Source organism: Symphodus melops (genome assembly GCF_947650265.1).
Source record: "Symphodus melops genome assembly, chromosome: 6".
Lineage (NCBI taxonomy): Eukaryota > Metazoa > Chordata > Actinopteri > Labriformes > Labridae > Symphodus > Symphodus melops.
This window is the reverse complement of record NC_136696.1, coordinates 23,108,770-23,135,430: the sequence shown is the minus strand read 5'-3', so window position 1 is coordinate 23,135,430 and position 26,661 is coordinate 23,108,770. Positions and strand designations below refer to the sequence as shown.

At 39.4% G+C, this 26,661-nt stretch overlaps 1 protein-coding gene across 1 annotated transcript in view; it reads left to right on the top strand.

Annotated features, from left to right (window-relative positions):
- The first annotated feature begins 934 nt into the window (after nucleotides 1-934).
- The window catches only part of ppm1h (protein phosphatase, Mg2+/Mn2+ dependent, 1H), a 36,798-nt gene continuing 11,071 nt past the window's right edge, over nucleotides 935-26,661 (top strand). The window contains exons 1-6 of the mRNA XM_079346109.1: nucleotides 935-1,646; nucleotides 14,157-14,322; nucleotides 17,377-17,733; nucleotides 23,275-23,387; nucleotides 23,536-23,620; nucleotides 23,849-23,967. Coding sequence (XP_079202235.1) covers nucleotides 1,414-1,646; nucleotides 14,157-14,322; nucleotides 17,377-17,733; nucleotides 23,275-23,387; nucleotides 23,536-23,620; nucleotides 23,849-23,967 — 1,073 coding nt within the window. The 5' untranslated portion in view covers nucleotides 935-1,413. The remainder of the gene's footprint in view (nucleotides 1,647-14,156; nucleotides 14,323-17,376; nucleotides 17,734-23,274; nucleotides 23,388-23,535; nucleotides 23,621-23,848; nucleotides 23,968-26,661) is intronic.

The following is a 26,661-nucleotide window of genomic DNA, read 5'->3' as shown; positions in this document are numbered from 1 at the left end:
CCTTTCTTTAATATTACTCATACAGAATTAAACTGTAGAGCCTATTTCAGATGTATGCATACATTAGTTTAAATACCATCCTTTCCTCAATATTTATGTAAATATCGGTCATTGGGGTATTATTTCAGTTAATAGGACAGGAAATTACTCATGTTGTACATTTATTTGTCTTGAACAAAAGTCCCATATTTGGTGCTGTTTACAATTTAAAAACAAACAGGAAATATTTCATTTGTTTTGTGTTATAGCAACATTTTACAGTCATTTTTAGCATTTGTTTTTTTCCATAAAATAAGCAAGAGCTGTTTGCGGGAAATGGAAGATACTTTAAACTATGACACAGATTGAGCCTTCTCGCAGATACAAAGAGGACCTATATTAGTTTAACCTTTTTCAGTCAATTTGTTATCTAAGACAGTGGGTCTGAGGAGTGCAAAAAATAAAATCATTGACATAGACTTTTGTAGCTAACTACAGGTATCAAGGTAAAGATGTAGTTAGTCACACTCTGGCAACCCCAGAGCACATCAGGCCCTGATTGGATGGTCAAGAGCCGGGTCAAATCCAGTTTTTCCATTGGCTGATACTAAAGAGCGAAAAGTCTCTGTGGATGCAGGCTGTTAAGTGCATGTAGAAGATTTACATGTCAAAGTGGATGGTTTCATGCGTAGGTCAGTGAATGTACATTGCTATCAGATAACGGCCAACATACACATAATTTACAAGTTTTGACTTGTTTTGTTTTCTGTACTTGCAGCCTGTTTGATGCTTAGGCTATGCAGTTGTTTTGCCTTTTTGTAGCAGGCTTGGCTTTTTTTTGTAGAGCATTTGAGTCTTTGCATTTGTTTTGGGAGTTTGCTTTGCTTTTGAATGTGCAGCGTTTCTGAATATGTTGTGCGTTTTTCATCAGTTACCAAGCGTTTGGCCCCTACTGGCCACCACAGAAAAAGCTTCAAATAGAGAGTTGAGTTTAGGCCTTGTGAATATGACATTTTGATAATAAAATAAAAATGTTGATACAGTTTGTTATTATCAAATGTGAAATAAGTGAATGCATGTTTTGTTTTGGGCCCACTTCCTCCACTTGCATCCTGCATGAAGGTAGCCTACTCGCCCATATGGGATTACGCACCTTTGACCTACAGCACTGACAACAACCTAAGCTGCTCACAGAGATGCCAGAGCTTCCAAATCCACCAGCAGCAACCGGTTGGTCACATGACCAGTGTACAGAGCTGCCTGTCTGTGTATGTGTGTGTGTGTCTCTGCTGCTTCTCATTTCCGCGTTCACCAAGGGAGAAGAGCTGAGCTGAATGAGTTTTCACGGCCACCCTGTGTCTGCACATTTGACGCCGATAAACTGCGTCGCCGTGCAGGAGGAAACTCACTCAATCGCATCGTTGCTGCAGGACCATGCTCACGCGGGTGAAATCGGCGGTGGCCAATTTTATGGGAGGCATGATGACTGGTGGATCCAATGGTGACCATCCCGGCGGCTCGGATCTGCCGCTGAGGTTCCCGTACAGCAGACCGGAGTTCCTGGGACTGTCGCCGGACGAGGTCGAGTGCTCGGCGGATCACATCGCGAGACCGATCCTCATCCTGAAGGAGACCAAGCGGCTGCCGTGGTCCACGGGCTACGCAGAGTGAGTAACCTGTATGCGTCCATCTTTTATCCTGCACAGCAGCATCCTTCCTGGACCAATTTTAGCACTCACATATATGCGAAAACATTGAATGCACCTGCCGTCTTTGTTCATTTTTATGGAGCATTTCACTGGCATATTGCTTTCAAAACATGTGCCCGCACTACAGTGTAAACATTAGAGTTTAGAGGAGGCCAGCTCCTCAGGACATAAACACGCCTCTTACAAGCAGATGGGTCACAATAATATTGTGTTTACAGCCATAGAAGAGCACGTTATGCTTATGGAGTCATAGTGGAAGAAGAAATAACGTGAAGTAGGTTAAAGTAAGGTCACAGATGGTGCAGACTCTTTGTAAAATAAATCCTGCTGATGCTATCTTTTGCTGGCAACCTTAACTGCACCCTCAAGGAAGGATTTTCAAAGCCACATTATTTTTTATTGGCTTATATAAGGCGAGGCAGGAAAGAAACTGGCTTACCTCTGCACCTATGTCACTTTTATAGTGTGTGCATAGTCATATACTTTTCTGTTGCAGGCTGTTGTCTTAGGGAAGCTGGTCATGCCTGACTTTATGCAGATGAGGACTTGAGGTACATTTTGCAGCTATCAGTTGTAGGAAAGCAGGAAGCTAGAAGTTACCTATTTAATGATATCAAATGATCCAAGTCATCCTCTTCCTTTTTAATGACAACCAGTACCAGAGTTATATATCACAGCGACATATCATGAGCGGCATTTTTACAGCAGCATGAAAAGAAAAGTTTTCAAAAATCACAGTTTGACAAAAACTTTGAAAGCGTGGGCAAATGCACAGTTATGTTAGTTCGTGTTTCTCATGTCAACAAACGGCCAGGACTTGTATAGGCTTAATTTGCATGCAGGTGTAAGGGGAGCATTTTGTTCCATTGCCCAGGCTATAAAAAAACCAAAAACCCTGCACTGCACAAACAAGTTCATGTTTGATTCAAGAGTTTTTAAAGATGAAGATTTACTTTATTGATCCGAAAGTGGAAAATGACGGTTTTCCAGCAGCCATAGATTATCTAAGCGTATGATAGTAAACCAACTAAAGACAAATATATACATTTATATCCACCAATAATACAATAAACACAACAAACATACTATACAGGGAGGTAGATTGAGATGTTAATGTGAAAATGCACGTTTACCTTAGACAGGACTTTAATCATAACTAAAGAGGTCAAAGAGTGTGTCATTACAAGTTAAAAAAAGAGCGTTCATTGAGTTGTGTGTTGTCCATCTTTACATTAAGTGCTTACCTTCGCTCAGTGATGGGCTGTGATAATAGAGTACTTATTTCCTTCACCTTAATTGTTTAATCGATGATGTCATGAAAACACTCAGTGAGAACGCATTATGCAGTAACTTCCCCCGTCTGATGTTTTTAACGTCAGCCTTTCTCCCGTTATAAACCTCTCAATGTGCAAATGCTTGTCATGTTAGGTCAGTCAGCGCTTCAACGCAACACTCCAGCCCGGTCTCACACCCTGAGGCAAGTGTTTCCAGGAACTAAATCGGGCAAAGTTACATTTCATTTGACACAGAGCAAGATGAGCACTGCTGCTACACGGATCCATTTATCCACTCCTAAAATGATATAGAACAGGGTAAGAGATATCCAGAGATTGAGGGAGTTTCATTGTAGTCCTTGTTTAATTTGACCATCATCCCACATTTAAGATGTTATAAAAAAAAGAAGAGAAAATGTGGTAGAGTTGTTCTAAACATGTTCCTTCTCAGTACCTGTTTCAATTCGTATCAGTCAATACTAAGTACCCCTCTGATTATAGCAGTAAAAAAATGCACATCATTGGTGGAAAAGCATTGAGTTCACCATAACTCTCCTGCAACCTGTGGATTATTTGGTGGCAGTGGTTTATAAATGATTGCATGACATTGCTGCATTGACCAACATACTCACCAATGCTCCTTAATCATAGGCAGCATTAAAGTTAATGCATGCAGACACTTAATTATGAAAACAAGTGTACACTTTGTTTTGCTCCAAACAATCATTGCAGATTCATTTTCGTAGTCGGGACTTTTTTAGTGTCAAGAGATCGTTCTGGTTCCTCCTGCCTTCTGGAGAATCTTCTATCTCTTGCACAGTTTTTCACGTGCCCTCCTCTATCCTTCATCCTAATCTCTTTTGAAGCAATTTTTAATCTCAAGATAGAAAAAGAAAGAACCCCCCCCCCTCATATACTGTATGTTCGATGGTGGTTGAATGATTTAAGCTGAAATAATAAAGCAATTGAAATAACACTTATTTTATTGAGGTTTCTGTGTCGACTCAAAAAAAGAAAAGAAGTAAAGTTTCTGCCCGGATTTTGTGTGTGTATGTCTGTGTGTGTGCACATATGCGGCAGCTTGGCAGAGCATCAGCCAGGACTGAGCCAAACTGTGGATTTGTCAACAGCTGGCCGACCAGCAGGCGCATGTTGTAGTGAAAAACTCGCTGTGAGAAGAGAAAAAGCTGAGAGCATGTGAGATAATGTGATCCATACAGAGCCCACAGGAGGGTCACATACCAATGGGATCAGGTCTCTTTAATAAAAACGTAATGATCTGAAGTCGTGCTGTTTACAGATACACATGGTAGCATTTTTAAGGGCCTTCATTTCATCTGACCTTGAGAGTGACTGTTTTGGTGTTCAACTGATTTGAACTGTTTGATTTACCAGAAAAAAAGCGATGACATTTAATGAGCCTCAACTGTGTTGTGTTTTTACTGCTATTGTTGGCATGACAAACTGTTCAACCATCAGTATGAACATTGTAAAAAAAACAAAAACGTGCCTGTTAGCCATGGCTCTCATTAGCATTTAGCACCAAAATAGCTGTGCCTATCAATGCCAGGTTCATATCTTGGAGAGATGCTGGTTTTGAGTTGCCAGCTTGTAAATTATTTCTTTAACTGGACATATTTAGAAATTTGGCACAAAATTTTACTTTAGTGACCGATAACAAAATCATAATTTAGCCCGCACATTGGCCATTATAATGCTCAATGTAATTCAACTGAAATTCAGTAGATGTGGTGTTATACTGTCAGTGTACAGTATTTAATTCTCACACAAACTACGCTGTCATCAATCAACCTCAATAATGTTAATGCTTGCAAGCCATAACTTGATATTTTTCCTCTTCTTTTTACAAACTGTTGCATACGGCATCAACAGCATGACCCTCCCCCTGCTGTAAGCATATACATCACAATATCTGAATAATTGATCAACATAAAATACAAAGGTAGTAAAGTGCAGGATAGATACATTTATTCACACCAAATTGGTGTCAGTTTCAGCTCTCATCATGCTTCACGTTTTTATTTTAGATATTACTGCTGTCTTCTTCGATCCTGCCCTCTTCTCTTTTGGCCAATTAACTTCCTGATCTTATAAATGAAGTGTGGACAATTTGGCAGGTATATCTGTTTGGAGAGCTATCTTTTTTTAATCAAAATATAAATATTTGGCACCAGCGACTCAATAATTGTATCCCGAGTCAGGACTATGGTTTATCACCTTACTGATATTTTGTCCCGCTGTAATTTTTTGCAGACTCTTAGTCTTGTATTTATTATTATATCTAGCAATATGTTTTTTTATATGGCTGGCTTTTAGGAATACAAAACTAAACTTTAATGTGGTTGTTTTTCTTTGAATAGAAGATAAGGGTTTGAAGGGCAGCCTTGTCAGTATTGACAAATTCTCTGCAGTGGAATGAAAAATCAAAGTTCAGGATCCCACAGGATGATAAGCACATGCCTCCTTCCCTCTACGTTCTGTTTTTTTCCCCTCTCTTCATACCCCTGCCTGCCTCTGAGGCCTTCCTTTGCCTGCTGGGGTTATTCTGGGTTATTGTGTTTCACATAGCTGTGGAGACGGTACGATCAGTTCTGCTTTACGTGGAGGATTCTGATGAACTGTCTCGGAGTGCGTGCATTGCTTGTTAGGTCCGCTGAGCATGAGCATTCGAATGGATCACTGAGAATTGCTCACTCTGACTTGGGTGACCCTTTCTTCTTCAGCACACTTCCAGGCTTCACTTTTTGCAGACAGGCTGGATTCACTGCTCCTTTCCTTCCAGTTGTTTTCCCCCTCATCATGCATGCACACCAGCACAGTCCTCTCATGCTTCGCTTTGAGGGTGACAATCACAGAACTGCAGCTTTGGAGGGTTCGACCTTGCTGTGACATGATTACATAAAGCATTCAATAGAGCAACTCTGCAATAAATCCTACCTCTTGTTTTTGATGAGGTCATAGGACGTAGGTATAATATACTCAGCTAAATGAATATACACATTGTGAAAGTCTGACTTTATTGTCACAGATTTAAAATTTCATGTCATGCCTTTTAACAGGGCAGTCAACCTATTGAGATCAAGATCTCTTTCACAGGGGTGACACATTTACATGCAGTAATACATGTGCACCTGTATGCCATTTGCTTGGATGTGCGCACACTAGTCTTTTTTCTCATCATGCTTCTATTTTCCTGCTTGGCTCGAGCTGCTGTCATGTTTGCTTCAAGTTACTTTTTTGAAAGGTTCTTGCAAAGAGAGCTAAAGCGTAGGTTAGGACCTGGATTTGGTCATGAAAGCCAATCATGGCTGGATTTAAGAAGGCGATGTAGCTAATTTTTTTCCAATTGTAGAATTATGGCCCAGTTACTCAAAACATTAAATCTGGTTCAAAATGATCCGGATTTGGAAATCCCATTTTTTGCTATTCAGGATCAAGTAATCCGTTTTACTTTCATGCCGATTTTTCAAAGCAACAGTGGAATGGATCACCCTGATCCAGATACACACAGTTTTCAAGATTACTAAATCCAGATTACCAGTGATCTAAATGGGACAACATATCACAAGTTCAAACCATCCACCTCTCCTTAAGAGTACCTGGAAGGAACTGCTTAAGCCACATCATCAAAGGCCTCTCTTCACCTGCCTTAACTTGTTTGTCAGAACAGGAGAGTATTAGCATGAAGAGTGAAAATAAGTTGTGACAAAGCTTTTTCCACCCACTCATTTAATCATACGATCACTCACTGCCCCACTCCCTAAACACACCCCTGCAACCTCAGCAGCAGTCCGATCGATGCTTAATCAATATGCGTGTCTGTAAGATAAACAGCAGCAGCACCACAGCACTTAGTATGTTTGGTCTGCGGTTTGGCAGACATTGACTTGAAGGTATTCTCCTCTTTAACTCTGAAGTAAAGAGAACAAAGAGAAGTGCAGCTCCCGTGCTCACTTGATGATATTATAGTGTTTTAAAGATGCCCAACATGTTGAATCAATTCTGTAGATTGGGTTGTCGAAAAGAAAATATCTGACATAGATGGTTTTCCAGTTTTATTTTTATGCAGTATAACTTAAAGTAGCCAAAAAGTAGGATTGTCCTGACCCTAGCAGTGGGATGGGTTAACAATCATGTAACCTTTAAAGAAGTCAAACAAAACCACCTGAGAAAGACAATATGTGTACTGACGGTGTATCCAGGTATAATTTAAATGTTTTTTTTTATCACAGCACCACATACATTAACAGAACAGCAGCCTTTAGTAGCAGCTAGCGCTAGCTTATGCAGCTGTCTTTGAAACATCTGGTGTTTCCTCGACAACGGTCAACATCTTGTGTCTGTAATGGTGGCTCAAAATACAAAACAAAAATGACAGATTTCTCTGGCTTTGATGATGTTAGAAATATTTGAGTATATTTAAGTAATCAACTTAAAAATACATGTAACATGGGTTTAGTCCATTTTTAATTTAGGTAACATCTTATAATGTAAACGTAAGCATGCAGTTCTACATACAATACCTTTCTTCTCTGAACGGTAAAGTAGAAATGAGAGTATTTTAATAGATTAAATTTAAATTACAGACCTATTATGAGAATTTTAGAGCAGATGTTCAAAACAATGCTCTCTTTGTCTCCACACTTTGCTCTTCTTTGTCTAAAGAAATATATCAGTCCACAAAATTCCAAGAGTATGTGTTGCTCTTTACTTTTATTGTACATCTGGATATTTTTTTTACTGTATAGCAGTAAATTCAAGTTAATGTCCGACTGCAGAGAGGATGTTCATGGGCTGACCTTTGTACAGCTTCCCAATGCTCTTATCCATCACATGATGTTGCACATGTTCTGCTACGTAACTGAAACTGAAATGATTAATGTTGTTTCTGCCTCAAAGGGATGTGTTGTGTTGAAGTGCAGGCTTTCTTTAATGTGTAGCTTCACCGTTAGCCCCCGCTGCTACAACATGTGTTCACACTGCAGCAACATAAAGTGATAATTCAGGAGCATGCAGCTAAATAGAATTAATGTTGATATATATATTATCAATTTCTCTGTCTTCTATTTAAAAAAAAAAAAAAAGCTTGTTTGTTAATTGTTTAATGTGTTAAAAAAAAGCCAGTAAGATATTTTTGGGGCAGCATAGTTCAGCAAACCTTCCAGTTCCTAACTCGAATCCCTACAGTATGGAAGTTGGTCTGGTGGCTGAGAGGTAAATGGTAAAGGGACTTGAGCTTGTATAGCGCTTTATATAATCTTCTGACTACTCAAAGCACTTTTACACTGCAGGTCACACCTTCACGTTCACACACTGATGGTAGAGGCTGCTATCTAGTGAGACTATCAGACATAACTAATCCCATTTATTCACATTCATACGCCGCCTCTGAAGGAGCAGGAGCAATTCAGGGTTAAGTGTCTTGCCCAAGGACACATCGGGACATGTTGCTGCAGGAGTTGGGGATCCAACCCTTGACCTTCCAGAAGACGACACTACCAACTAAGCCACAGCCTCCAAGGTGCCAAGTAACTTCAGAATATTTGTTGAGGTGCCATTGAGCAAGGCACCGAACACCCAACAGCTGTAGCTGAGTCGTCCCCATGAGTGTAAAATCTCCCCTTCAGGGATTAATAACATGTAAAATGCCTGAATATGAATAATTTCTTCCAAGTTTCATCCAAAATTGAGAGATATTAAAATTACCGATATGTTAAAAGAAAGAAAGGCAACACATTTGCTTAGATCAATAACATGTAACCTATATTCAGTCCAGATTGATAACTTAAATAGGTCTTTGAATATCAAAATTGCCGTGTCATAGTTTCTGTAAAAAACAACAACAAACGTTTACCGTAAATTCCGTACTATTGAGCGCACCTGGATATAAGCCGCACCGGCTAAAAATAAGTAAATAAATGTATTTGTACATATATAAGCCGCACTTGATTATAAGCCGCAGGTGTCCACGCTATAACAAGAGCTATTTACACAGACGTAGGCTACCGGTAACATCCGCAAATACTGTAGCGTCCGTACGGACGTTAAAGGACGACGAGAGCGTTCAAATAATAACTTTTAATAACCCGATCACTGTCGGCCGTGACCACGCCGTTTACAGCAGAGAGCAACACATAACTTGCTGTAACAATCCAACTCTCTCCCCCAGCGTTCTCTCATACAGCCACTCAACACGTTCTCGCTGGTGCATTCACTGACTCTCCACATAATCGGAATTATGAACACATTATCAACTACTGACTTTACAACATGAACCGTTACAATACGAAGCCTAGCCGACGGTGTCTGTAACACGGCTGATGAAAAAGATGACCGTAATATATTTCACAAGAAAAAGTCCATCCATTCACTGCCTCAGAATGACTTCATTACTCACTTCCTCAGTCTCTGTTGTCGCTGTCAGTGTCATCTTAACGTGCAGCAGCTCTGTTAGCTTCTTTGACAGCCAGGTCGATCGCCTTTAACTTGAAAGCTACATCATATGCATTTCTCCGTGTGTTTTCCATGATGAGGGTGCGTGCATGAAGCGCAAAATGACTGATATTAAGATCCGACGTGACGAAGTCAATTGTTTTTGCGGCAGAAGCTCATTGTCCCCCATAAAAAATCCATGCATTAGCCGCACCGGAGTAGAAGCCGCAGTGCTCGAAGTGTGAGAAAAAAGTAGCGGCTTATAGTCCGGAATTTACGGTACGTTTTTTGTTCTCCATTTTTGTCATCTGCAACGCATGTGAAGCAGGAACGTTTTTTTTTCTTATGTAGTATATCATCATAACTTCCTGAATGTGACCTACTGGTGTCTGATTGGACCGTTCAAGCAAAAACTTGAAATGCTAACCCTTCCCTAGAAGAGGTGTACTGTCGGTTCCAGCTCTAGACGGGGTAATTAAGGTCACACCATTGTCTCAGATATGAAGAAGTGAAACAGGGTAACATAATACGACAGCCCTGCTCTCAAGACACAGCTCATGCCTGTTTGTGTGTGTGTGTGTGTGTGTGTTGTCAATCATGTGATCTTAAAGATTCAAGTGGACGTTGCTCTCAGACACGCATGATGGTGCATGAAGTTTGTAGCTTCCATTCTTCATGACAAGTAAAGTAAAGGGAATAAAAACATTGATTTTGTATATTCTATTCTTACAACTGAATGACATTATTCTTTATACTCTTTGTCTTCAATTGTACCATCATTTTGTTGACCAACTTCAAGAAGAAGACTTTAGAGTTGGTCATGTGTTTTCTATTTAGACTTGATCAAGCGTTAAACACATCTACCAGACATCATCCAGTCTTTCCTCAAAGATTGAAGATATATACCTGGGCGGGCTGTAAATGTATATTTATGGGCACCCTAGTATATTTCCAAACATGTTTTATTTAATTTTTTGTTTATTCGTAAAATTGCTGTGTGCAGGAGAGAGTGCGAGAGAGAGAGAGAGAGAGAGAGGGATTGCAGATTAAAGTTGTTGCTAAAGCTAAATGAATTTTGAGAGAAAACACATTTGATATTTACATACCTAATGTTAAAATATACCGTAAGATAACGTAAAAATAAAAAGTATGGTGACACTCAGCCCTACTTTAAACAAAATCTGTTACAGCTGGAGAATGAAAGTTCACTTCTGACCTGTAACAATGATAATGCATTTTATTTGACGACGCCTTTCAAAACTCTCAAGGTCCCCTTACAAAGCAGGGATAAAAACTGCAAAGTTACAATTACCTCAATAAAATTAACATTAAAAAGACAAATTACAGGATGCAATGGATTTATGAGACCGGACGGGAATGATCAGAGTGAATATGCCAATTTAAAAAGCTGTGTATCACATAATAGTTCTACAGAAAGATCTTAGCTAATGTGTATTGATGTGTTGCTTTTGAGAAACCTGATGTTGTGGTATAGATGTTGTTGTTGTGCAGCTTACTCAGCTTCATCATGGATTAATATTGTCTCATTTTTCCTCGGTGGAGGAAGGAGAAGCCGCTGTGAAGTGGTCATGTATTGTGTGGTTTTAAAGTGAAGTCCTCTTCGCACATTTCTGTTTTAATATTGTTTGTGGATTTTACTGTAGATGAATTGACTGCTGTAAAATAATGGTTATGTGTTGTGTAGATGTTTTTATTGTATGTTTTATTACTGAAGAGAGAAGCCTTCTGTCCAGGGACTGCAGATGCTGTTTAGCTTACAGCTAACTCTGGAACGGCTAAGTGGCTGTACACCGTCCTTGTCCAAGTAAACAAAATAAATGAAAAAGGGTAAACTCTATTTATGTCATGTGGTACTTGACAGAGATAAGTGAGCTTGGTGAGGCGTTAGTGAATGGGGTAGAGCTAACAAATAGTTACATAAGTACTCGATTTACTGATCGATTTTTAAAGGTTATATAATGACAGGAAACTGTGAAAAGTCCAGTCACAAATTCAAAGACCACAGTGTGCAGAGTCCTGAATACTAATATATAATAATCATTTATATAAAACAAGACAGACTTTGAAAGAGAAACCATTTTTTTTATTAGTGGCATTGTTATTGTTGTGCTGTTTCTAGTGTAAGCAGTTAATTGATTTTATTAACTTTAATATTACAAAGTTAGTAGCCTACCTTGCTGAGCTCTATACATGTGCAGGTAAAACACAAAGATAATAATAGTGGATTCCCTGTGCAGGCAGGGAGTGTTTCCTTTTAAGCCTCTCTCACTGACACACAACAGGGAATGTGCTATTTTTAGTTTTTATGATAGGAAAGTGGTAAATTGCCCATTGTGTAAGACCCCAATTAAAATCAACCTTTCTTAGAGAGGGTCTGTTCAGATGATATCCCGTCAGTTTAACAGCTGACTGTGTTTTCTTAGCTGGAGACAGCGGATCCCTGCTCTGCATGTTCATCCTAACGTCCAATTAGGATGACTCATACAGGATCCTCCACAGGGAAGTGATCACAACTGCCTCTAATGATCAGCATGGAGACATATAATGTCTCAATTATTTCACATGACGAAATCTTGAGACAAAGCTGAAAGACACGAAGACAAACTATGGGTTGGGTGATGGTCTGCTGTCAACAGAACAGAAATGTGCATGCTGGGAGATTTCTGCAACAATCACAATCCACAAAACTAGTAACTTCAACAAAATGTCAGATTGTCCGCTTCATTTATAAAGCACTTTCAATAATACAAGCTCCATAGTGCTTCACAACGCAGGCGGATAAAATCAACAGGACAAAAAATCATCAAGTTTCAAATGTAAACACAAACTGATGTAAAAAAAAAATAATAATAATTGAAATCAAAAATACGGCCTGACAGGGATTTTTCGGGTCAATACCAATATGAGTGAAAAAGTGAAAAAAATCTGATACCAAAAAATTGGCTGATATCTTTCTCTGCCCTCTGCTGGTGACAACCAGAAAGACAACTGCTAGTGTAAGAAAATGAAACTCTGCTTTTTGACTGGTGGAGTAATCCAGCAATATTTGGGTTTAAATTAGCCGATACCATCAGTTAGTTGAAACATTAATTTTGTGTGATGTTATTGGCCAGCTGATGCATCAGTCAGGCTTTAAAAAGGAAATAAACAACTAAATTCAAGAAAAATCAGGAAAGGCTGTCTTGTAGAAGTTTTAAGAAGAGACTTAAAAACTACTGATGTCCTATACAGCAGCAGGTGCAGCAGAACACCATCTGCCAGGTGTTGTATAATTCAGTAATTCTCTGTTTGTACGCCCTCTGCCCTTTATGCCTGGTTTCAAATGAAAATGTGTACTTACTGTAAAGATTTACTACCTGCAGAGTCTGACCTTCTCCTACACTGTATCACTTAGTTGTAGTTGTGGAGTTTGGTGAGACATTTTAGAGCAAAGAATGTCGTGTGGATTAAAGGTCACAGCTCCAGTTGAAATGTTAAAGAAGATACAGAAACTACCTTTAAACCTGCAGCTGTGTATGATCTTTCACCATCAACGTTTCAGTAATTTTCTCTTTCTTTGTTGAGATGAATGCGGAGCCATGAATCACCTTCTGAAAGGTTAAATCAAAGACACAGCTGCTGCTGCTCGATTGTGTTTGTGTTCAAAGACTGGAGTGATGAAATGATGCGAGTTAAGATGACAGACGGCGTCTTTAAAATATTTCCCCCCTCAGATCCTTCAGGCTTTGTTGTGTGTGTGTGTGTGTGTGTGTGTGTGTGTGTGTGTGTGTGTGTGTGTGTGTGTGTGTGTGTGTGTGTGTGTGTGTGTGTGTGTGTGTGTGTGTGTGTGTGTGTGTGTGTGTGTGTGTGTGTGTGTGTGTGTGTGTGTGTGTGTGTGTGTGTGTGTGTGTGTGTGTGTGTGTGTGTTTTTAAATTGCAAAGGAAACAAATGAAAAATGTTTTTCTCAGTAAGCACACTTTAAAGTCAGCCTGCTACCTCGTACTGCACATAGCACTTCATATTACCATGTTTACCTGGTGCTCCTCTTTAATGTCGATCTGTTGTGTATTTTTTTGACTACTTATATGTTGTGTTTTATCTCTTTTAAAATGTGTTATTGTGTTTCACCTGTGTAACAGTGCCACTATGCCCTGCGTTCCTTTAAACCATCTGTTCCTCGTGTCCGCACTGAACTCAGCAAAAGAGCGTTTAGTTTTGTGCCGCTCCCTCTGCATGGATATTTCTCCTAAATGTCTTGAAAAGTGTCCGTTTTTATTTGACTTACAGCCTTTGGCTCGATCTTAAATATAAAAAAAATGCGAGACAATTCAGCAGTGCCTTGGTTTCTGAATTATAATCTACAATCACAACTCTGTGCTTTATCTGTAAACCAATTTGCATATTGTTAATTGTTGTTTTCTCTTAATTTATTGTTTGTAAACTGCTTCTTAATTATGTCATATTTATTTTGACGCGTGCTACTTCCCCTCTTGGCAAGGTAAAAAAAATGTTAATCTTGATTGGTTTAATAAAGGTTAAATACACAATACATGTACATGTCTAATGTATGTAGCACAGTATACTGTGTTTGGTCATTTCTTGAACATCTGACCTTACTTTAACTCTGTGTATTCAAATGTTTGTTGTTTTGGCATCTTCGATGAAAGAGGATGTCTTAGTCAAAGTGAAGCACAGGTTTCATCCCCCTTCTGTCTCTTTGTTATGTCCTCTGTGTTTCAGGGTGATTAATGCAGGAAAGAGTACATTAAACGAGGACCAGGCCTGCTGTGAGGTGCTGGTGGTCAAAAGGAGACCTGCAGGAAACTCCACACCTGACCGTCCCTCCACGGCCCGCAGGAGGTCTTCCCTGCCTAACGGAGATGGTTTGAACGTCAGAGACTACCAGGTGGGTCAAAGTCAAACGTCTGGCTCCTGAAATAGATCTGTTTTTGTGTTTTTTTTGTGTTTTTTTTACTTTAGCTACAAGTATGACATCGTTCAGACTTTATTTTTTTTTGTATTGATGTTGTTGCTGGTGTTTTCTGTATTTAAGGAGGAAACCCTCTATATTGTGATGTGAAGTGGAAATTTGCACAAAAAAAAAAAGAAAAACCTCATTACAAAAGTCAGGTCTTTCTTTAATTACAAAAGGTAATAAGATATTTATCATAATTTCAACTGGATTTCAAATTTCAGCCCAAGGATTTGAAATCAAATTGAGTAAACAGCCTCTACATTGAAATGTGTATTCACTGATGAGATCCATAAAATGATCAGAGAGACAGTTGTGTCCCTGAGACTTGCTGGTGGGACCGACCGTCTCCTCTTCCTGTCCCATCAGCAGTTTACTGGGGCGCACAACTCGGCGTCCTTTACACATCACTGCAGCCTTCAACAGCTCTTGACAGCCACTAAAACAGGAAGGGGAATCAGACTGATCAGTGATTTTAGAGACTGTTGGGGATTTTAGTTTTTAGAGTAAAACTTTCAAATGACTTCTGAGGCAGCAGATAACGTTTGTTTTATTGTTTTTACATGTATTCCATGCTTTCACATCACAGGGTCTTACTTTTACCATCCAAAATGATAACAGACTTTCACTGAGTATTGAAGTGAAATCAGAATCACAATTACATTTTCTCGAGACGTTTACAGATTAACAACATGCAAAACACAAAGACAAATGAAATACATATAATATATGTAAAGACATGTACATTTATATCCCATTCATTATTATTATTTTATATGAATTTATAACATCATTATAAAAATGCAAATGAACTGCAATGACTGCTTTCATTAATTCATAACTTTACAGAAGGACTTCACAAAAACTTGAATGAATAAAAGTTGTAAAGCTTTAGTAAATGTCTGTGTGCGTTCTCAGTCATCCAGGTCATGGTAAATTCGCAGCTTGATCCAAAGGCCACTTCAAGACTTTCAACCAGTAGAGTTGCCTTTGGATCAAGCTTTAAATTTGCTAGAGAGTATTTTAATCTTAAGAGTCCGAATCTTCCTAACGACTGCTTTTTAAAATGACTCTAATTATTGTTTTCTACTTTATGATCTGGAAAAAAAAGTGTGTATCAGAAAACTTGTGCGACTATTCCAACACATCTTTGGAGGACTCATATCAGCCAAATAAATACAAACATACGGTAATTGGATCACACTTTATTACAAGTCTTTAAAGTGAACCCTCTGTCCTTCTATTAGTACATAATGATGTATATGGCATGTAAACACTACAGTATTTGCTTCCTCATGGTATACTGGCGATCTTTCTTGACAATGGTGGTACTTCTTTTGCTCGCGGCTGAATAAAACCTTTATCTTTTTTAGACATGAACGACGACAGTATCCCCTGTGCTTCACTTTGTCCTTTCTGCTTGGACATGCTCACTCTGCTTTCTGCATCTCCAAATAGAATTCACTTGTTTGATTTCATCTCCAAAGGCAATATGTATCTATTTTAAGTAATGCTGCTTCCACAATTTTCTCTCAGCCCACCAGTACTTTGCTCAGGTCCACCCAGAGCCTACAGCAAACTCATGCAAGTACCCCATGACTCACTACTGCAGTGATACCAAACCAATGAGAGTAGTGCTGAAGCCTATTCTGTGCTCTTTGTTTGCTTCACAGCTTCCTGTTGTAGAATCCACCTGGACTGTATTTTTAGAAATCCAGACCTATAGTGTTTGTAGAGACAGATTAGCAATGATGTACACTCTGTGAGCAGCAACATTTAGAAAACAGATCAGTATTATTCTATACCGCTTTTCTCGTTTGGGATCACGTTGAGCTTGAGCCGATCTCAGCTGTCATTGGGCGAGGTATAACATGGACTTAGTCAGTCTATCACATATAGACTCACATTCGGGCCTACAGGAAATTTAGACTCCAACTGACAAGCATGTCTTTGGACTTTAGAAAAACCCCTCATACATTGAATAAAGCCGTATGCTTTATGATAGATTTAAGTTTCAGATTGATGCAATTATTGAGCACGCAACACATTTTTGACCGTGGACCGCATGTGACTAGATAACATTTAGTTATGGCCTATATTCTCAGATAGCATGCTTGTTATTCATTAAAGTAGAAGAGCTTCCTCGGTAGAAAATATCTTTTTAAAATTGGAGGAACGTTTGAAACTAAAAACACTGATATAGATGATCCAGGTCCAGACCCTCAGGAATGTTTGGAAAGGATAAAAGGAGTGTAAACGTGTATCGGCTTGCACCTTCTTCAGGGTGTAATGAGACAAAGAGAGTCATTTTTGCTGCAGACAGTCATCACACTGTGTGCAAAGGTGAAGGCAGGCAACATGTTCTTTTAGGCCTCGAGGGGTCTAACATAAGAAACACATCAGATACAAGAAAAAAAACAAAAAACTATCCTTAACAGCAAACCAGCATTCAAATACTGCATTCAAGTGAATCACATGATATCATTATAAACAATATAATGAAACAGCTAATAATACCTGTATATGAACTGTTAATATATTAAATACATTTATAAATATGAAACAAATTACATCATACCAAGATAATCCCTAAAAACAAAGGGAAGAAACATGATATATGAAGACTACTAAAAGGAAGACAGATCAAAGTCCTCGTTGGGGAATGTGGTGCCTTTCAGGGCTTGAATCTGAAACGCCTCTCTTTGTTTGAGGTATTTTCTTTTCTCTTCAGCCTTGACATCAGAGCTGATGAATTCAACACCTGATACTTTTAAAGTTGCATCACTACCATGTAGTGTATGTCTGAGTAGTAGTTCAAATGGCGTACCTGTGTTCAGCCACACCTCAGCCTCCTTTTAGTAAGGCCTACGTACAAACGAAATAAATGTTATTCCCTAGTTGGTCTACCCCACTGTGTTTACAGTCTGTATCCTGGAGATGCTAACATTGAAAAACTTGGTTAATAAGATGTGTTTTTCATGTGTCCAGGACTGCTCTGAGAACCTAACATTCCACTACTGGGCTCTGTTCGATGGCCACGCAGGCTCTGGCGTGGCCGTCGTTGCTTCTCGCCTTTTGCATCACCACATCGCCCTGCACCTCCAGGAGGTGTTGGAGATCCTCTGCACTCCAAACCTGCAGCCCCCCACGTGTCTCGGGGAGGAGCCCATCAACCACCTCCTCACCCCGACGTCCCAGCGCGCACTCACCAGGGCCGCTTCGCTCCGCGGCGCTGCTGGGGCTCCAGGCTCACCCAGCACCCCGCACACACGCTTCTTCACGGAGAAGAAAGTTTCTCACGAGAGCCTGGTGATCGGAGCCATCGAGAATGCTTTCAAAGACATGGTAAGTAGGGAAAATGCAAAGTAGAAGGTATTCAAAATACAGATTATACAGAATTAACTAAATTACAACAAAAATGAAACTTAACCCTGAGATCAACTTAAACATTCGGTCCCTGTCCCTATTACCTGTAACTAGTATTATACTTAGGTTTGTTTTGTTACATTTTTGTGGGGCATTTTTCCCTTTAGCTGAATAGCTGAAGAGAGAGACAAGAATTGTTGTGAGTAGAAAGTTTGATGAGACGACATTCAGCAAAGAGCCATGGTCGGATTCAAACCCACAGCTCTGGGACAAGGACTATGGTCTGTGCAGCATCACCACTAGGCCATCCAACGCCGCTTTGTATTACACTTTAGATGGGTTTGTTTTTTTATCTTTTTCAACTGGGTGAGAGGCGTTCAAATAGATTTGGTGGTGGCAGTTTCCAGTTAATGCCTGCAGTCCCTTTAGACACTGATTCACTGTTTGTGGATGATGAATTGAGACACAAGTCTCCAAGTTCTCAGTTATTAACAAGCAACACACATTAGTGTAACAAAAAAAACAATGACTTAAAGAAAGTGTGATGTTAAGCTACCACAAACAACCTGCTAGGTAGCCTAGCACCCAGACAAAAAAACAAAGGAAAAGAGGACTTTGCTCTGTTCTGATAGGCCAAACAGCATTTCCAAGAGTTAGACAGTATGATAAACAGGTGTTTGTGTTGTGCACTAAATGGACATGAAATCAGCTTGGGTGTTTCTCTCTTTGAGCAGCCTTTTGAGTTGAATAGATTTTTTATCAGCTGGGTCAAGATAAAGAGGTGTTCAAGTTTAGTCACACATTGAATGGTAAATGATCAAATGGATTCTAGGCTAGCTAACTGTTATAGTTTTCTGAATACTCAAAGTGCTTCTCACACTGCATGTCACAGTCACACATTCACTCACAGGTGCCAACATTTCCATCAGTATTTACGATCCCATTCATACACATTAGAACTCCACTGAGGCAGAAGAGGGAAAAAATTGGGGTTCAGTGTCTTGTCCCAGCACATTTCCAGATGTGGAGCTGCAGGAGCTGCTGATTGAACCTTTCTTGTTGAAAGACGTCCGACTCTACCACTAAACTAAAAACACTCTGCTGAAAGAATACTCCACGAGAAGTCAATAACGCTAGTTAATCAAGTCAATTTTCTAATAATTCTAAATCCTGTTGTGAGGGTTTTCCTCAAAGTGGAAGCATACGGTGTCAGTCAGCAAACAGCCTCAGAGCATTTGATGTACTTTCTCCTTCTGGCTGCTTCAGTCACACACACTTACCATCTGGCCGCGCAGTAAGAGGATGTTAGAGACTTTACTAATGCAGAGGCCAAAAGATCAAGACCACAGCCAATCGAAACACATGCAGGGAAGAGGTCAAAGATCAGTGGCCTTAGTTTCGGTGCTTTTAAACAACAGGGTGTGTTGTATTTGTCCTCTGCTGGAGGAAAACGATCTCGTGAACCGTCAGCTACAATGTCAAAGTTTAATCAATTTGAAAGTAAAAAGCCTCCATCAGGATGAAATAAAAAAAAAAAAAAGAATAAGTCAATGAATAGTCTTTATATAGACCACTGTTGATTGTGATTAATAGCAGAGCATATATATATATATAATGTTGTCCTGCTGCTGTGAGCCCCAACAACACTGCCCTAGGACATGAAATGTCGATCCTTCAGTAAGGCTGGATTCATGTCTGCACAGCCCAAACTGTATGCTAATAGTTACCATGTGTGGTGAGGTTGAGATCACATGGGGAGGTTACATCTCATCTGCAGATCAGCAAAAGCAAAAAATAAAATTTTTAGTGCATCCTGGTCTTACCTCATTTGAACCACTAGATGGCACTGTGCAATTAACTATTTTCTACCAAACTGCATGGCCATTAAAGAGGAAAATAGTATTGGGCCTCTTAAACCTTGGTGTGTCCACTTATTTCATTAAGTATCGGTAAATGAAATTGATCCTCTACTGTGAAGTTTTGGTTTAATGGAGCTTGGGAACGGAATTAATTGTTGGATAGCTTGAGTTCACAACAGCAATTTGTTAGAGACTGAAGCAGTTATATGAAGAAGTGTTTTTGAGCAGAATCAGAGATTATACGTTTATGATCTTTTTTTATTCTGTATAAAGCAAATAATCATTTCTACCTAATATTGTGATAGTTATCTCCTCTTGTCTCTGTCTTTCTCTGCAAGTCTGCACTCACTGCAATCAGAACACATCAACATATCCTCCCTGTCTCTCCTCTCACATACCTCTCTGGCTCTTTATCCAGCTCAGAATCTGCTGGGAGTTTTTTTTTTACCTTCCATGTCCTTCTCTCTTAAAGGGCAAGTGCACTGAAATCCACCTGCATTTTAAACAATGCAGACATTGTAACCATGAATGTACTTGGAACGTCAGAGATACAAAATTGTCACACGGTAGTTTAAAGCTATAGTTCAGAAATCTACCAGGCACGTCCTGTTTGTGAAGCGTTTCATTGTTTCCTCAGGTGATCACATCATATTTCTCTGCACCTATGGGCTCTAATTACTGTGTGTACTTTACTCCACTGCTGTCATTTATTTTAACTTCAGTAATGCTGTCAAATTAGATGCAAACTGTCTATAATGATTCACACTTCCGCTGGGGGAAAAAAGCTGCCACCCTGCTTTTGCTGAGCAACCGCCCTGAAGTTAATTTTTTAGCTGAACCCCACCCCCAAAGCACCCCCATCTTTTTTGTAATGAAGCTCATCCTTTAAGAAAATGGGAAGTGTCGGAAGAATCTTGGGAGTATATGATATGACATTCAATCTCTGAGTTCACTGAGCCTCTGAATCTTATCAGCTGGATCTGCCTTTAATTCTCCTCCGACACGACTCGCTGCGTTCCCGTGGAGGATGTTTGTGAGTGTTTTAAGCAGCTGCTGAATGTCGATAGACACTCAGGGATTTGTAAGCCAAAAACAGGCATACAGCTCATCAATCAAAATGTTGATTTGGTCACCATCAGATCATTAAGGCTTGTGAGCTGTGCTAGCTGCTGTACAGGTGTTCTGTTTAAGCTGTGCTTGTGCTGACTGCTACTATTGTTGTCTTACTGCCAATTAAGGGTTTTATCTTTTCCAGCTAATTCATATTTTTCAGAATTCAAAGTTATTCCTTCAAGTTACTGTAATTGTCAGTATATACAGTGTTTTATAGTGAGCCTTCAGGAAATGGTGACTTTTAAAATATTTACAAATAATGTAATATATTCTTGCTGCTGTTTTTATCCTGCATTCCTATCAACACTGTAACGTTCAAGTTTAAATGACAACAAAGAAAGTCTTCTTTATGCGTAAAATAGAATCTTATTTTAATAGTTTTTCATGTGTTGTCTTATTTTGAAAAGCATTGCACTACACATAATAGTGAATAGTAGAGTAATGTGTGTGACGATGTGCATTGACCGCAGGTTATTAATCCTCAGTGTTTAAGTGACATGAGCTCACTGTTGAAAAGAATTAGCCTCAAGGTCCTTCTCTGACTTAAAAACAGCTGATATGCAACAGCTTTGGCTTCAGTGATTAATTCAGTTAATTACCTGTCTCACTTTCCATCAACACAGTTTTCCATCTTTAACCAGCTCTTTATTTCTCATGAGTTTTCTTCCTTTTTTAGAAAACAGTGTCAAATATCTTGAGGCTTTATCATTGACTTGATGACAAGTCAAACAGATGATGTTTAGTGGACTATGACGTTTGGTGTGTACTTTGTAATTGAAAGTTGTTTTCTATAGAATGGCAGCATTAGATCTTTTTACGCACTTTATAATCAGTACAGGTTTTCTTGTCACAATGGGTGAAGTAGCCTCTTCTGATTTGAAGTGGAATTTCTTCCCCTCGTCTTTCAGTTTCACCTCCACACATCTTTTAAGAACATTGGAAAAGTTTACTTTGTTGAAAGTAAAGGTTTGTAGAATAGGTTGTGTAGGTATAGATGGTGCATGTTCCTCTCCGCCTGCTGGTTATTTAGATTGTTTAGATTTTTCTCGTGGGCAGAATAGAGATGTGTAGATCGTTATGCAGACGTTTTCTTTATTGAAGGTCTTTCCTGCAGCAAGACATGTTCCAGTATGGACACTGTACACACAGTTTGTATGGCTCACTATGGGTTCATGAATCATTCTGAGTAAAGGGCACATTTTTACCCTGCACACATGTGCATCCATCTTGTGTAAACATCATGCCCCATCACGCCTGAAAACTGTGTACCACAGCAACAGTGGTTTGTGTGTTTGTGTGTGTTTCTTCTGAAAATGAAAATATCAAGGAAATGATTCGTCCAAAAACTATACTCCTCTTTTTCTCCTAGAAAATTGTTTGCACAAAACGCCCACACATGCAGTCATCTCCGCACATCCACTCACACTAATGAATCTGTTTTTATTCTCACGCACCTACAACCATGCACACACACACACACACACACACACAGATAAAACACAACATATATGTAGTCAGAAAAATACACAACAGACCGACATTAAAGAGGAGCACCAGGTAAACATGGTAATAGAAAGTGCTATGTGCAGTACGAGGTAGCAGGCTGACTTTAAAGTGTGCTTACTGAGAAAAATATTTTTCATTTGTTTCCTTTGCAATTTAAAAACCCACATGCACACACACACACACACACACAAACACACACACACACACAAACACACACACACATTTGGCTATGTTTTCTGTGTTAAAGCACACTCCACCTCGGCCTCCTGTGCGAGAGACACACGGTGTCACGTCTACGACTGAAGCGCGCACAAGGAGTGAGTTTAGGATACATCCCTCCTGGGAAAACTGTTTTGTGACAGCCTAGCTTAAATGTTTAACCAACATTTTCACCCAGTCTGTTGATGGTGACTGAGGGATGTGAAGGAGAAGCTGTAGGGGTCAATCCCTTCTTACGTTTTGTGAGTCAACGCCCCTCAGGAGCTGCTAACAACAGACCGACAAGAACATAAAGGGTTAAACAAAGTGTGCACAGTTCACATTTACTTGAGCATTTTGATTAATTCCCTGACAGGTTAATTATTCATCTAGTTAATGAACGGATCACATGTTGGGCTTTTTTTTTTTTTTTTTTTTTTTCCCCAATTCATTTTTTGGTTTAATTAGCAACAAATTAATCTGGGCTAATTAACTGGTGTAATAACCAGCGGCTCCTGCAAACTCTCTCTCCAATCCTTTAGGTGTCCATAAGGTTTTATTGCTGCTTGACTCATGGCACTATTGATAAATGAATTCATTATGTTGCTATAATTAATAACGACATCGTGGTGGGTTTAAAGTTTAAGGGCAATATTTCACACAGGAACAGGATGTCCCTAAAAATGCTTTGTGCTACTTTGTGATGGTAAAAAAAAGTTTTTGAAGACTGTGATGATTAGAAACATGATTGTTTGTTAATGATTTTGAGGTTATGATGATATGCATTAATTGGAAGACGAATCAATCTGTGTGTGTGTGTGTGTGTGTGTGTGTGTGTATTTAGGATGTGCAGATTGAAAAGGAGAAGGCAGTCTACAATATCTCAGGAGGATGCACAGCTCTTGCGGTCGTCTATTTGCAAGGGAAGCTCTATGTTGGGAACGCCGGGGACAGCAGGTGATATACAAACACACAAACATACTTATTCACTATATGCACTGTACCCTTGCAATGAACCTATGTGTCTCTTCCCTGTCGCAGTGGGAGAAACGGTGTCCCATCTAAAATAAACTGACTTCCATTTTGTCTGCTCCCTCTCCCTCAGAGCTATCATTATCCGAGCCGGGGAGGTCATCCCCATGTCAGCAGAGTTCACACCGGAGTCAGAGAGACAGCGACTGCAGTTCCTGGTAAGAACGTTCCTTACCTCCTTACTCCCAGGCACAGCTGTCAGATATTAGCAGAGCTGACCTCCCCTCCTGTTGAGACACATCGACTAAGCAGAGCGGTGTCTCTCATGCACTGCGTGCTCTCTCTATCAACTTAATAGACTATGGAATTGTTTTTCCTATCCCCTGGGTATGTCAATCTTACTCTTATTCTGTCCCCCCCCCCCCCCCCCCCCTTTCATATCAAAGGCCTACATGCAGCCCCACTTATTAGGGAACGAGTTCACACATCTGGAATTCCCGAGAAGAGTCCAGAGAAAGGAGGTTGGGAAGAGAATGCTGTACCGTGACTTCACCATGTCGGGATGGTGGGTTTACTCATTTATTTATTTTCAAACGGGCTTACTGATATAGTTGATTCTAATTAGAGAGCAACCAAAATGTATTTACAGCCAATAATATCAAGCTGATTTTGACCAATTAAAATGCATCAATAAAAACATGTAATCATTTTAACAGAACAAACAACATTTCAGTTGATTTAAATCTGTGTCATTGTGTAGTTTGCCCAGCTGAGAGCACAAAAACTCAACAATGTGAAGTACTCTGAGCAGTATCTGCAGTGTATGTACCACAACAATATGGTAGACAGTATTTAAAAATGCTAAAGTATCCCTCTGAATATCTTTCATAATCATACCAGTGCACAATGGTTCCCATTACCAGTAAAAAGAAAAGGTCTATATTGTTATTAATATTTGCTGCCATGTGAGTGTGGATCATTCCCCTCTAAAGTCAGTATCTGTTTTTAAAAACTCATACATCTAGGCTCTAATATTAGCATTGCAAACTTGGAGGAGAGCACAGTACTCATTCAGTATGTGTGGCAGTAACTTTCTCCACTCCCTTCCTGCTAAATTATTTAAAGCTCTAAACACATTGTTGGAAATACTGCTCCTTATTTTTCACATCCCGACACTTCCTGTGCATCAGGCTGAATCCAGATATGAGCCCTCAGAGAGACGCTTTTTTATGTGGATCTCATTCCTGCTACCTCACATAATCATGCCTCGCTGAAACATTACTTTGCTACATTATCAACATGACTCTGATTACCTCTAACGTTTCCTCAACGAATATATAGCCACCTGCAGCATTCACATACCGATTCAGTATGCAGTGGTTTAAAAAAAACAACCAAAAAAGTCTTGCAAAGCTACACTGGCAGAAGGAGACTGGGAAGTGGCCTTGACATTTCTGCTTCAGTATGTGAGAAGAAGGTGAGAAAGAATCTGTGGGCACATCAAGGACTCACTCTTTTATCTCGCTGAGAAGATGAAAAAAAAAAAAGGGTCAAATAGATAAAAACAGATGGAAAGAGAGGAAAAATATGGAGAAGTGAGAAGGTAGAGAATTTTTTTAACCCCTCAGTGAACCAATCGCAGTTGTATTTTTTACTAATAATTTAATTAGGTATTAATACTTGTCTTGTAGATGCAATTTTATTTGTTCTATTTCACTTTACATTGTAATGAATATGAGGCTTGTTAGAGCCCAAAATGTAACAATTACCCAAAAAGTGAAAACTACCCTAAATGTCATTTAAAAAAAATGTAATTACTGGTCGATAATGTAACAAAATGAAACAAGCATATTACATTTTGGGTCAGGCAAAATATTTTTCTCCTAATATTGTAACAACTTGTTACATTTCGGGCAAAAAGTTCCTTTGTTTTGGGGTCAGCATTTTGTTACATGATCGACCAGTTAACATTTCGGGTCGTTGTTTCTTTTTGGGTAGTTGTTACATTTCAGGCTCTAACACGGCTTTTTAATCCATTCATCCAGTCATTATTTGAAATGGTGACTGTGGATCAGGGGTTGAGTCAGTCTGAGGTTTGATCCCCATCTCCTGTAGCTACATATCCGATGTATAGCTCCTTCGAGTGCTATACTACACTTGTCAAGTCCATTTACTAGTCAAAGCTAGAGTGTGACTTATTTTGCAGGTTAACATTTCTGACTAACAAGCTGAAATATGGAGCATTGATACGAAGTCAATAAACAGTTAAGGAAGTAGCTGAAATGAAGTCCACAAAATATTTGTCAAACAACTTAATGCTGCCAACACATAAAAATTCTACAGGTCAGGGCTTTTCGTCTCCAGTGCGGTATGACTTTTTTTTTAATGACAGCCTCTATCATCTGGTGTGGCTTTTTGTGACCCCTGTGGACAGACTGGAACATCTTATGTCTTTGATGAACCCGTCTGCTACATGCATCATGTGTTTTGTATTCTTCAGCAAAAAAATCTCCTCTTGTTTTTTTTAACTGTCAAATAAAAAGTATCTTTCACTATAATCTCTATGTCAGCTTTAAAAGGTTTTGTCTGACACCGATCCACTGGCAGAGGTTACAGGCAGTAGAAAAAAACCAAACAGAAATAGTCGTTCAATCTGATGCTCTTGTTTGCTTCTGTGGGTCACTAAGAAGCATCACCGTTAATCACAGTCTGTTTTATTACCAAATAAAATCTTACAGTGCATTTATGGACAGTAAATGGAGTATTTCTCCCACCTTTAAGTACATTTACTTAAATTGAACTTCTGTTTGTCTTTTTATGGAAGGAGTGTTCAGCTATTTATTAAACACGCTAAGGTTGATACTGATGTTGATGTTCAAAATCAACAGTATCTATCTATATAAAGCCATTTTGAATGGCTGTTACCATTGCTGACAGGTAGGTGTTATACAAGGTGATTAAAGGCAGGGTTGGTCGTTTTCGAAAGCTAGCATCATTTTGGAAGTAGCGTACCCTCAGTGCTGCGTCTGCACCCACCGCCTCTGTTCTGCACTTGCTCCAAAGCCACGTCCCTCACTAACCATCCATTCTCACACACCTATAACCATTCATCACAATGGTGCACATGCACCATTGATCCACAATCAGACCTCATCTCATGCTTTGGTGGGCTTGCGCATGCATGGGGTAGAGAACGAGCAGGGAGACAGGGAGGCATGATTGGTTCAGATCGTTACCTCTTTGCAGACATTGGTCAAAG